The sequence below is a fragment of the Hippocampus bargibanti genome, linkage group LG02, assembly GCF_051943395.1.
Source record: "Hippocampus bargibanti isolate YZ-2025 linkage group LG02, ASM5194339v1, whole genome shotgun sequence".
NCBI classification, from domain to species: domain Eukaryota; kingdom Metazoa; phylum Chordata; class Actinopteri; order Syngnathiformes; family Syngnathidae; genus Hippocampus; species Hippocampus bargibanti.
This window is the reverse complement of record NC_142735.1, coordinates 10,947,501-10,959,140: the sequence shown is the minus strand read 5'-3', so window position 1 is coordinate 10,959,140 and position 11,640 is coordinate 10,947,501. Positions and strand designations below refer to the sequence as shown.

Genomic DNA, 11,640 nt, shown 5'->3' with positions numbered 1-11,640 from the left:
AGGATACTTTGTTGAGAATTGACTTGAATAAAAACGAACAAACCTGCTCTAAAAACTAATTAAAACTATCTATATTTTAAAAACGTAATCACGAAATATAAACAGGATAAAGAACATTCCCAGACTATTATTACCCCTATTGGTGACAAGTATCAACTAGGGGAAAAGCGTGATGTCTTGTTGCAGCTGAAAAACCACGAGCTGCTGGCATTAAAAAAGCAACATGGAAATTAATATATAAGGCCAAGCTTGTGTGCAGACACTTTTATTCTTGAATTCAAAGAAGCAGAAATATATCACCAATGCATGACCATAAAAACAAACAAATGTGATCATCGTGCAAATAAATGTTTCCTATGGAAAGAAATTTGCATCACATTCAGATGTACAACAGGAGTTTAATTTTAATAATAAATCTGCAAGATACCAGGACTACCCTTACTCTTGAAAAAAAAAAACAAATTAAACAAACAATGAGAATTGCTTGGATCACACAGGAGGTAATGTTCCATAGTGCACACTAAAGTATGGCTGTAACATCAGGTGCACGCTTCTCCAAAGGTTGTGGATTGGATGAAAGTTAAAATATCTTGCATGATCTCCTGCAGCCACGATGACCAAAATAATGATAATTGCGATACAGAGCACCAACAACTTTTGGGTGGATGGTTCTTTGGATTGCGTGCACCTACAGGGAGAAGATAATGAGTGAAGTACAGGACAATTTCATAGTGAATGGAATACATAACATGACTCGGGAATGTCACCTGTTTCTTTGTTGGGACAAGACAGGGGTGCTGCTTGGTTCAGTGGCATCTGTTTCTTCCTGTCAACAAAACTCAGAGTACCTCACTGCGCATTTAAACAATTTTCAAATGTAAATTCAAATTGTCTGTCATATTCTGCAATTGAGTGGCTTCATACTTGACTGGAATCCATGGAGGGTGCCATCATGCCTTTCATTTCATTTGGGATGGCAAGCAGCTTAAGTTCCTCTGCGAAAGACATGCCAGGAAGGTGCGATGCCTTCTTTTGCCCCATCAAATCACTGAGATTAACTCTGAAAATCAGTGGCAGCAACAAAGCAAAATGCACCAAAATTAGCCTGTGAATCTGAAGCTAAAAACAATGGTACCTGTGACTCAAGCTTAATTTGTTTGGTGAACATACGCAAAACCGTTACACCTCAAATCCTCAATCCTCATTGAAAAATAGTAGAAATGATATCTTGAAGCTAACAGTGAAATCACACTTCATAATATTGTGCTGTAGAAGAAACATTTTCATATACACAATTTAATAAAGAGGCAATCCATAGTTGAGTGGTTAGAATGTCAACTTCAGACTGCAGAGGTACTGGGTTCAATTTCACTTCCAACCTTCCTGTGTGGGGTTTGCATGTGTTCCCCGAGCCTTCATGGGTCTTCTGCGGGTAGTCCGGTTTCCTCGCACATCCATTTCCAAAACACATGCATGGCAGACTGATCGAACACTCCAAATTGTCCCCATGTATGACTGTCAGTGTGAATGGTCGTTTGTATATGTGTGCGCTGCGAGTGGCTGACAACCGGTTCAGGGTGTCCTCCGCCTACTGCCCAAAAACAACTGGGATAATCTCCAGCACCCCCTGCGCTCTAAGTAGTACGGAATATGAGCGAATGCTTCATATGTCAAAAAAGACATCAGAAGAGGTCACTCATATCTTAAAGGACAACCGACACCGCCGGACAAGTTGTGTCCATAATTTGTAAAATCACTTCAAATGACTTCTACTGAGCGCATTTTACAAAGATTCCACCGCAAATAGCTCTATTTTATGTTTTAAGACTCGCGCTGAATATTCATGAAGTCTTGTGACGTCACATTGTGAGCTCCCCTCATCCGAGGAAGCGACACACAATGCATTTTGGGTACTTTTTTTTCGTGTGAAAACACAATGTTGATCGCAAAATTAGAAGGAAAACTACATAAATAACGCAATGGTGAATCGTTATGTGTCACAGCCAATTGCGGTAACGCGCATAAAGAAGGTTTAAGTTTAGACAAATTCCCAACAGACAAATCAGCCCATTTCCAACGGAGCTTGTGCGCCATCTTGTGCATTTTCTGGGTGCTACATAGGAGTCCAGATCTTCACCGGTTTCATTGCTTGCAGACGGCTCGAATTGATACGGAAGGACATCTTTAATCGATTGCAAACATTTATGCTTTCCTCTTCAGAAATATTTGAATCATATTCATAACTGGATGAGTAACAAGAAAGCATCTTCTCCGAATCTGAACTCTCTGAAGCCATTGTTTTGAATCTGGAGCAAGCCAGTTTATGAAGGAGTATCCTGCTGTGATGTCATGAACAAGGGGGCGGGACCTTCCGAATCTCTCCAGTTTTGAGCTCATTTGTGGCAGGTTTGGGACACTTTAAGTCATTTTTTATTGGTGTTTTGCATTTGACTAAAAATATCAGCCCGCATGTTTTGGCTATTTTAGATGCTATAAAACGTTTTTCTGATGTCAGTTACGACAAAAAATGGTGTTGGTTGTCCTTTAAGGCTCCACTGGATTTGAAGAGTTACTTACAACGAGGCCTCATCTTCTTGCTCCTCTAAGTGACTCCGCAGCTCCTGGTTGGCCAGTCTGAGCTCCTTAAAAACACACAACTCCAAGATCTGTTAGGGCTGTAATTATTCAAAAAAACTATCCTCTTTGTCTGTGCTGTTTTTGTACAATTTCATTGCTTGTATATGCAAAGCTTATTATTATTGTTGCTTATTTTTTGCAGACATTTGCTCCACCAGTCAGGACCTTAAAGACACTGTCAGCCAGCACCATATATCTGTTTCGAGGTCGAAAATTGACCTCGAGACCAAGCGTACAATGCAACTCTCCAGAAGATCTGTAGTGCAATCCCTTAATTAACAGTACGACTGTCCTTACCTTGATGACGTTGGTATATTCCCCTACTATATCCTCCGCTTGCTTTAACTGTAATCTACTCTATAACAGATAACAAAATGTAATGTAATGATGCCAACTATAGTCAAAATAGAAGACGGCTTTTGAAGATAAGCATTTAAATATAATTGTTGCTTTATGCTTTATTTAGTCTCTGTCCTCACATACCTGTTGAATGAGTGCATCCCTTTGCTGCAGTTCGAGTTGAGCTTCTTCTGTTCTAAACTGGAAAACAGAACAGAGTAGCAATGACAACGTCTCCCTTAAATGTTCGGAAAGACGAAGAGAAACAGAGATAATTGGACAGCAAGTGAACAAATTGCATTCAGTGAGTCTGTACTTCAATGGTTTTAAGGGCAACATCGAACTTTCTGAGGCTCATCTTGTCCTGTTCTCTTTGCTGCTGGAGCGTTTGAACCTGAAAAATCATAAAAAGTAAACCGTGCCGCAGAACATTTCTTCGCACATTCATGGCTTGAGATAGAGAGAAGAACAATTGTCAGGCCTGTGCAATAAGTTGGTTATTTCGTTCCTTCATCGCATTGCATTCCTCCTCCTGCGGACAGGGACAAAACAAAAAAACAAAAAAACTTGTCAATCAGATATGAGCAGAATTCAAGGTAAAATTAAAATCATTATCTTATCGACCAAAATGCTTTTACAAATGCTCCAAAGGGGGCAAGAACACATGGTCTAACCCACCAGTATTTGTAGTTTAAATTCAGTGGACGGTTTTACATCGAGGTCATCTCGCATTGATGAGCTGCAAGACTGTGCTTCCTCGTGCTGACCATTTGCGACAAGTTGCTCCAACCTACAGACACAGAACATTAAGTGGTTACGACAACTCATTTTATCAGGTTACAGAGTACAAGTATTTCTATTCTGGCCCTTGATTTGACATCCGTTTTCGGAGTAAGCGGTTTGGAGAATAGATTCAGCATGTTCTGCATTACTGTATAAAGTGCTTTGGAGTATGAAGGTGCACCTTTGAAGAATTGCTTTTTTTGTTCTTTTCACATATAGGCGAAACATATTCTGAGGCACACAGAAGAGGCTCCAATAGTGGCTGCAGTTTCATTTTGTATCCACGAATTGGCGCTACACCAAAGGAATAAAAGTTTTATTTACGTATATTGATTGTTACAATTGCTGCAACTGTAACAAGCTTTATAGAACATTTAAAATGATTTTCTGTGCGTCGTATAGTGTAAAACACTGTATATTGATGTTTGGCAAGTGTAGGTTAAAACGAATGACAAATCAAAATTGTAGGCACACCCACAAGGTGTGCAAGAAAAACAACGAAAGATGGGTTCAATTGCAACATCTAGGCTGACAGCCACGGCACCATTTGTTCCGAACGGCAAAATATAATTTATTACACTTTCACTTGTCTTCGAAACCCTTTATTTTCGGATCGTAGTACGTTCATCTCATCATCTGCTGCATTGAGGAAGTGGCCCATCTCAGAGTTTAAATGTTTCAGCTGACTCTGATTGTGATCAAGATCAGCGATTTCCTCAAGCATCTCCGTCACTGTCCTGCACACAAAAACACGCATAAAAAACAAATTCGTACAGTGATAACATTATTCGCTCTTTAAAAAAAAAGTGTAAAAGATGTACATTTTACTACTTAAAATTACCCACATATTTTCATCCGACACATCCATTTTCTTATGCCTGGCAATGGACAATAAATGAAAAGTAAGACATAACATCCAGCAAAAATAACAATAAATGACTGCTGCACAGTAAACTGGTAGTAGCATAACTTCAGTAACGATGTTTCGTCTCGCATACAATCAAGTAAAATTGAGTTATCAATCGAGTTAGCGCTAGCAGCTGTATAAAGGTGGGCGATTAACTGTGGCGTGCAAACAATAAACAAATTCCTCACAATAGTGTCATGAAATTAAATTGATTCGAGAAAAATGTTCACACATTGCTTCTGAGAGATACTTACCACAATTTTCTTCTTTTTGTCCAATTTTGATGGTTAGCAGCGCGTGGCTCGATCGCTGCTTTTAGGGTCCGTCAACAAAGTACATACACTCACACACAAAATACTGTACTGTGTGTGTGTGTGTATATATATATATATATATATATATATATATATATATATATATATATATATATATATATATATATATATATATATATATATATATATATATATATATATATATAAAATAAAATCCTCGTCTCACCCACCATGGGTGGTGTCTGTCCCCATTTCAGCTCGGGTCCTCTACCAGAGGCCAGGAAGCTTGAGGGTTCTGCGCATATATATATATATATATATATATATATATATATATATATATATATATATAGATATATATATATATAGATATATATATATATATATATATATATATATATATATATATATATATATATATATATATATATATATATAAAAACGGAGTTGTGCGCTTAGATTATTAAATTATGAAGGAAGTGACGCAACGGCGCACAGTGTGGCACTATGTCCCGCCCATAGTTTCCAGAACAATCTCGAGGAGATTCAGGGTGAGTCGCAATTTTCTGTTGGTCTTGATTAACGCGCATTTTCATGACAATATCTTATTTTGTTTCCCCTTTTGTACTGTCTAGTGTTATCTAATTAGTTCCCTTATTCATTTCGAGTCCAGATTACTTTTTGTGTCATTATTTACTTCACGTTTTGTCGAGTGGAACTTTGGAGCATATGCGCTTTTCTATCGCAGTTAATCACAAGACGAAACCCATGCGACTTCACCCATCCCTTCTGCCATACTGTGTGTGTGTGATGAAGACAGTCACTGTTGTGACACCCGTCACATATATATATATGTATGTGTGTGTGTGTGTGTGTATGTGTGTGTGTGTGTGTGTGTGTGTGTGTGTGTGTGACGGGTGTCACAACAGTGACTGTCTTCATCTCCACGATGCTGCCGTATTAATGAAGACGAGACGCGTGGATGTGTCTTTTTATTTCTTTTATTTCTGCAACACAGTATGGCAGAAGGGATGGGTGAAGTCGCAAGGGTTTCGTCTTGTGATTAACCTGAATCTCATCGAGATTGTTCTGGAAACTATGGGCGGGACATAGTGCCACACTGTGCGCCGTTGCGTCACTTCCTTCATAATTTAATAATTTAAGCGCACAACTCCGTTACATACACCCCCCTTAAATTATGCAGAAGTGAGGCAACATACACACGGAAGACAACAGAAAGACCAACAGGCAAAATAGACAAGGTTATCGGGCAAGGATGTACAAAAATGCTGTCTAATTATGTCACTCATCTGACCAACTACGTCAGGTGACTGGAGTAAGGGATCTGTCGCCGGTGTGTCAGGGTCTGTGTGCTCGTCGGAGATGCACTGTACTGGGTCTGGGAAGGAACTCTGTCCCCACTAACATAAGTGGCCTCAGCTCGCACCTGCCCATTCCCCTCTGTACAAACTACATCACCCTGCATAGCACTACATAACTGTGACAGACTGGAGAAAGGGATCTGTTGCTGGTGTATCAGTTGTCTGTGCGCTCGTCGTAGATGCACTGCACTGGGTCTGGGAAGGAACTCTGTCCCCACTAACATAAGTGGCCTCAGCTTGAACCTGCCCATTCCCCTCTGTACAACCTACACCACTCTGGATTACACTACACAACTGTTGCACGGTTGGGAAGCCTCTACCTCTACCAACAGACTCATTCAAAGGTGTGCTACTTGTTACTTGTAGGGAGCTCATTCTTAGACTTAACACACAAAACACGTACATGAAAAAAAAAACACACTAATTGCAAAACAGCAGGTCAGACAATTAACACTCTACATGTATTTCCAAAACGGGGGTCGACACACCGTCCACCGAGTGATGGGATTGCACAGCGTCTTCATTGTGCAGCATCGCGGTCCCGGTCCGAAGTGGAGAGTCACTTGTGATCCGGGTCACGGCACCAATGTGACGGGTGTCACAACAGTGACTGTCTTCATCTCCACGATGCTGCCGTATTAATGAAGACGAGACGCGTGGATGTGTCTTTTTATTTCTTTTATTTCTGCAACACAGTATGGCAGAAGGGATGGGTGAAGTCGCATGGGTTTCGTCTTGTGATTAACCTGAATCTCCTCGAGATTGTTCTGGAAACTATGGGCGGGACATAGTGCCACACTGTGCGCCGTTGCGTCACTTCCTTCATAATTTAATAATCTAAGCGCACAACTCCGTTACATATATACACACACAGAGACCTTGGCTTACGAACTTAATTGGTTCCCAGACAGTGTGTAAGGCGAAAAGTGTGTATCCCCCAAAAAAAATTCCCATAGGAAACCATTGAAATGAGAATAATCCGTTCCCAAGTTTCCATAAAATAAAAATTTCAACTAAAAACGCCTTAAACTACACACAACTTACCTTATTCTATGTATAATAAATGTGCTATTGTATTGTAATGAAAGAAATACACTGCACTGTATAATAAAGTCACTTCATTTACATTTGTGTTGGTGTTGTGTTGTTCATTGATGGCTTGATGGAATGGCGTTGGAGGTCGGAGGACAGAGGGGATTGCTGCTTGGAAAGAGTCACATACCATAAGGACTGCAATTAAAGAAATAAACTGGACTATAAAATAAAGTCGTTTTATTTACCTTTGTGATGGTCATTGATGGCTTGATGGAATGAATGGCGTTGGGGTCGGCGGGCAGAGGGAATTGCTGTTTGGAAAGAGAGGCACATTACATGAGGACTGTAATTAAAGAAATAAACTGTACTATAAAATAAAGTTTTATTTACCTTTGTGATGGGCGTTGATGGCATATGGAAGGAGAGTCACCTTCCATAAGGACTGTTGGTAACTCAACCTCTGTTGTGGCTTCTTTGCTTCTTTGGGGACTCATCATTTTTGCTGATTAAAAACCTCTTAATTGACACCTGTTGCTTTCTGACTTGTAAGGTCTTACGAAGCTGAGGCATCACATTATCGTTCATCATGTAGATGATTGTCATTAAAACCTCTGAAGATGGAGGACACTGATTTACTGTGGCGAGCCCTTGAAGGGAAAAGCCGAAAGGGAAAGACGATATTGATGATTGTCATAGCCACAGTCTTTTGTGGATGGAACTGCTCGATAAAAGCCTGCACATCATTCCACTTTGCCAACATTGCCTTGATGAGCTCACTTGATGCTGCAGCCATCTCCTCTTCCTCGTCCTCAGATGTTCTCGAACCATCCGTTGCTGGCTTTAAAATCCTCAATAAGCGCCGCACTTCCAGGTTGCCGCATGGCGATATCGGCGTGAATTAGCTGTGCTTTCTCACATATAATTGCTTGACTCACACTGTCGCCGGATAACTGCTTTTCGTTAATCCAAATTCGATTGCCTCAGACCGTGAACACGAGCCTGTGGTGGGGGTTTTTTTCGTTCCCATAATAGTAAAATTATCTGCAAAAAGCTCCTCGGAGGCGATCAACGTGTGCATTCAAAGAGAAGGGGTGTGGAAAGGTGCGCCGGCGGGAGCGCTGTTCGGTCGTGTGCTTCCGCCGAAGAATCGAAAATCACTCCGGCAGATACGATAATCACTCCGCCAAGTCCGCCAGCCGCGGTGGGTGTGTATCGCGAAAAGTAGTGCGTATTTCAAGGTTTGATTTTCATATATATATATATATATATATATATATATATATATATATATATATATATATATATATACAGTAAAGTCTCGTTATATCGATATTCAAGGGAGTCCGAAAAAATATCGATATAACCGGGACTATCGATATATCCGATATCGATATAACGAGACTTTACTGTGTGTGTGTATATATATATATATATATATATATATATATATATATATATATATATACATACACACACACACACACACACACACACACACACACACACACACACACACACACACACACACACACACACACACAGTAAAGTCTCATGATATCGATATCGGTATTACATGCAAACAGGGTCGGATATATCGATAGTCCCGGTTATATCGATATTGTTTCGGACTCCCTTGAATATCGATATAACGAGACTTTACTATATATATATATATATATATATATATATAAAGCGAGACCTCGGTCGTAGATCTAGATATAGATATATACACACACATATACACATGTATATATATTAATCATGGCCAAATACCCATGTAAATTGCATTGCAAATGTTTTAACATGTAGTGAATATTTGGATCATGTAGAGATAACGGCATATGGTACAGTAGGATCTGATGGGTTGCTAATTTGTAATGTCGGGCCAAATGCTTGTACTCATCATTCTCTGGGAAATGATGGATGTCATGCATTATTTGGTCATCGGTCGGTGGTTCATAAGTGACAACCTGATCTGAATATCCCCCACACTACTTTCTCTTGATGACTTTCTACAAAAACAATGACTGTCTTAAGGTTGTGGAATTTCATGATTGTGCGCCAATTGCACACATGATATTTATTTTTGGCAGGTTAGCAACCATCATCATTTGTGCAAAATTCTACCAAAGACTGGGGGCCATGGCAATAGTCATAAAACCATAACATACAGTAATCATCATAAACACAAACAGTGCAATGAGTCGACTAATTCAGTGCCTACTATTCCGGTTTGGAAACCAATGTTTTTCTGAGGGAATATTAAAAGAGTCTAGCGTCTATAAAACATTCAGTCATCTCTTGGCTGAGTCGAGCCAACCCCCGCAGTTATTACCGGGTAGGTTCGAGTGATCCCGTCACCTGGAAGTGTATCCCATCCCCAGGTAGACGTGACGGGATAAGTGGGCACAGCCAGCAAAGGTACCAGCAATTGCCAAAGCTGTGACGCAAGTTTGCCACAAGTCCAAGGTTATAGGGGCGTCGAGATGTGTACCACTCCCTTGTGGTTTGTCCCCGGAAAAGCAGGAAGAGATGGAAGAAGAAGAATGCAGAGACCAACAGGAAGCCCACAACGCATGTGTCGGCAATGAAGGCAAAGGAGAAGGCACGTGCTGAGACCTGGCCTGGTGGAAGAGAAGGATATTGACATTATTATGAGAATGATTCAGTCCATTTGGTACAACCAAACTCAAATTACTGCAAGTCAATTACTAACCAAAACAAAAACATCACAAAATATTACAGTACTTGGGTCCGAAAGTCTTGACACTGGCTCTAAGTCAGATGTAAAATAGATTTTAAAATTAGGCTACTGGTCTACCAATCACTGAAGGCCTTGGCTCCAAAATTCATGATTCGCGAAAAAATGATGATCATTGAACAATAAATATCTTATCTTTGCAATGTAATCAAGATTGACAAATTATTGTATTATATTGTCATTGGTGTCGAACATCATTGGAATGAGTTTTGTACAAACTTTTCAAGTTGCGTACAAAATGTAGATGTATGTAAAATGTAGAAAAATATAGCTCTAGTTCAGGCATGGGCAAACTACGGCCCGCGGGCCACATACGGCCCGTTAGGCTTTTTAATCCGGCCCGCCGAACCTGCCGAAATTATATTAAAAAAAGCGTCTGAAACTCATGACAAAAAGTTAGCGGACAACAGGGCAGATAACTGAAAAGTTGCCTGCCCCATCTTTCACAACCTGAAGCACAATGAGACAACTAATCACATTAAAAAACATTGTCACAAAGTATAACGTCTTTTTTTTTAAATCAAGAATGTACCTACTACAAATGCTACCTTGCTTAATTTACGGTAAATGTGCATGGCTAGATTTTGCTGCAGTAGTCGATTGTCATTGTGGTGCACAATGCAACGTTTGCATTGCTTCCTACGAGCCACTAAGCCCCTTTCATGAGTCTCACGTACACTTTACAGTCACGGTTTAATGTAAATTTACGTTTTGTAGTGTCACATATGTTGTTAGCTTCTATTGAATCTTTCTTCTGGGCTGAGGTTCTGTGCATCTATTTTGGAAAATGATATGCAATTGCACGACTTTATAACGCTTGCGAAAGTCCGGAAGAAAGCAGCATGCTTCTGATTGGCTGCCGTGCCGAGTATGCAAATTTCACTGGTTGCCGATGTCTGTGTGCTCGGCGACCGTACACGTGTATTGTTTGCGCGTGAAGGCGAGGGCGTCAGTGAGGAGTTTGTTGAGCGCGCGGTCAGGACAAACCATCTATGATTTGGCGGAATTTAACACAAGTAGGTATTATTGAGCTTGAATATTTCGTTGTGGAATAATATGTTTTGAATGTTGAAAGTGATTCCATTTTTCAATAAATGTTGATTTCTTTGACTTTGCCCCTTCAATGAAAACCTATTAAAAACAGACGCAATCTTGATGAATCACAGTGCATGTTATTTTAATCTATTTCCATTTCCTCCTCCAAGTATCTGCGAAATAGTATGTAAACGCCATATTCCTTGAGACAAATTTATTAACTGATCAGGGATATTTTTCACATTTGAAAGACAGTTAATAAATTGGGTTCTTACTGTGCTATGAGGTTTGTACACACTACATTTAAAGGACAACCGGCACCATTTTTTTGTGTTTCCCACTGACATTATAAAAACGTTTTATAGCATCTATAATACCCAAAACAGGCAGGCTGATATTTTTAGTTAAATGAAAAACACCAATAAAAATGACTTCAAAATGAATCCGGAAATGGCTAGTTTCAGAAGGTCCCACCCCTTTGTTCGT

General features: G+C 39.9%; 2 protein-coding genes across 6 annotated transcripts in view; both read right to left on the bottom strand.

The window, feature by feature from the left end:
- Positions 1 to 262: 262 nt before the first annotated feature.
- On the bottom strand, positions 263 to 8,545 carry LOC148901529 (uncharacterized). Of its 5 annotated transcripts, XM_088988817.1 has the most exons (14): positions 7,749 to 8,545; positions 7,604 to 7,669; positions 6,812 to 7,523; positions 4,605 to 4,637; positions 4,338 to 4,496; positions 3,655 to 3,766; positions 3,458 to 3,508; positions 3,293 to 3,370; positions 3,121 to 3,177; positions 2,935 to 2,994; positions 2,578 to 2,642; positions 925 to 1,060; positions 768 to 826; positions 263 to 688 (listed from the first exon to the last, which is right to left on the bottom strand). In XM_088988817.1, the coding sequence occupies exons 4-14, from the start codon at positions 4,625 to 4,627 to the stop codon at positions 490 to 492; spliced, it is 999 nt and encodes a 332-aa protein (XP_088844943.1). In that variant the 5' UTR covers positions 4,628 to 4,637; positions 6,812 to 7,523; positions 7,604 to 7,669; positions 7,749 to 8,545; the 3' UTR covers positions 263 to 489. The 5 variants fall into 5 exon arrangements, with proteins under 5 accessions (XP_088844943.1, XP_088844961.1, XP_088844951.1 ...); XM_088988835.1 differs by lacking the exons at positions 4,605 to 4,637; positions 6,812 to 7,523; XM_088988825.1 differs by lacking the exons at positions 4,605 to 4,637; positions 6,812 to 7,523; positions 7,604 to 7,669; positions 7,749 to 8,545 and adding an exon at positions 4,921 to 5,035.
- A 538-nt stretch (positions 8,546 to 9,083) lies between these two features.
- zdhhc24 (zDHHC palmitoyltransferase 24) overlaps positions 9,084 to 11,640 on the bottom strand; it is a 4,853-nt gene continuing 2,296 nt past the window's right edge. The window contains exon 3 of the mRNA XM_088988847.1: positions 9,084 to 9,982. Within this exon, the coding sequence (XP_088844973.1) occupies positions 9,690 to 9,982 (293 nt within the window). The 3' untranslated portion in view covers positions 9,084 to 9,689. The remainder of the gene's footprint in view (positions 9,983 to 11,640) is intronic.

Excerpts from the sequence above, each read along its gene's own strand:
- LOC148901529 (XM_088988799.1), bottom strand. The coding sequence starts at position 4,726 with ATGCTACTACCAGTTTACTGTGCAGCAGTCATTTATTGTTATTTTTGC. Across the intron at positions 2,995-3,120 it reads GGGATGCACTCATTCAACAG|AGTAGATTACAGTTAAAGCA; the intron begins GTATGTGAGGAC and ends TATCTGTTATAG. Across the intron at positions 827-924 it reads CCTCCATGGATTCCAGTCAA|GAAGAAACAGATGCCACTGA; the intron begins GTATGAAGCCAC and ends TTTTGTTGACAG.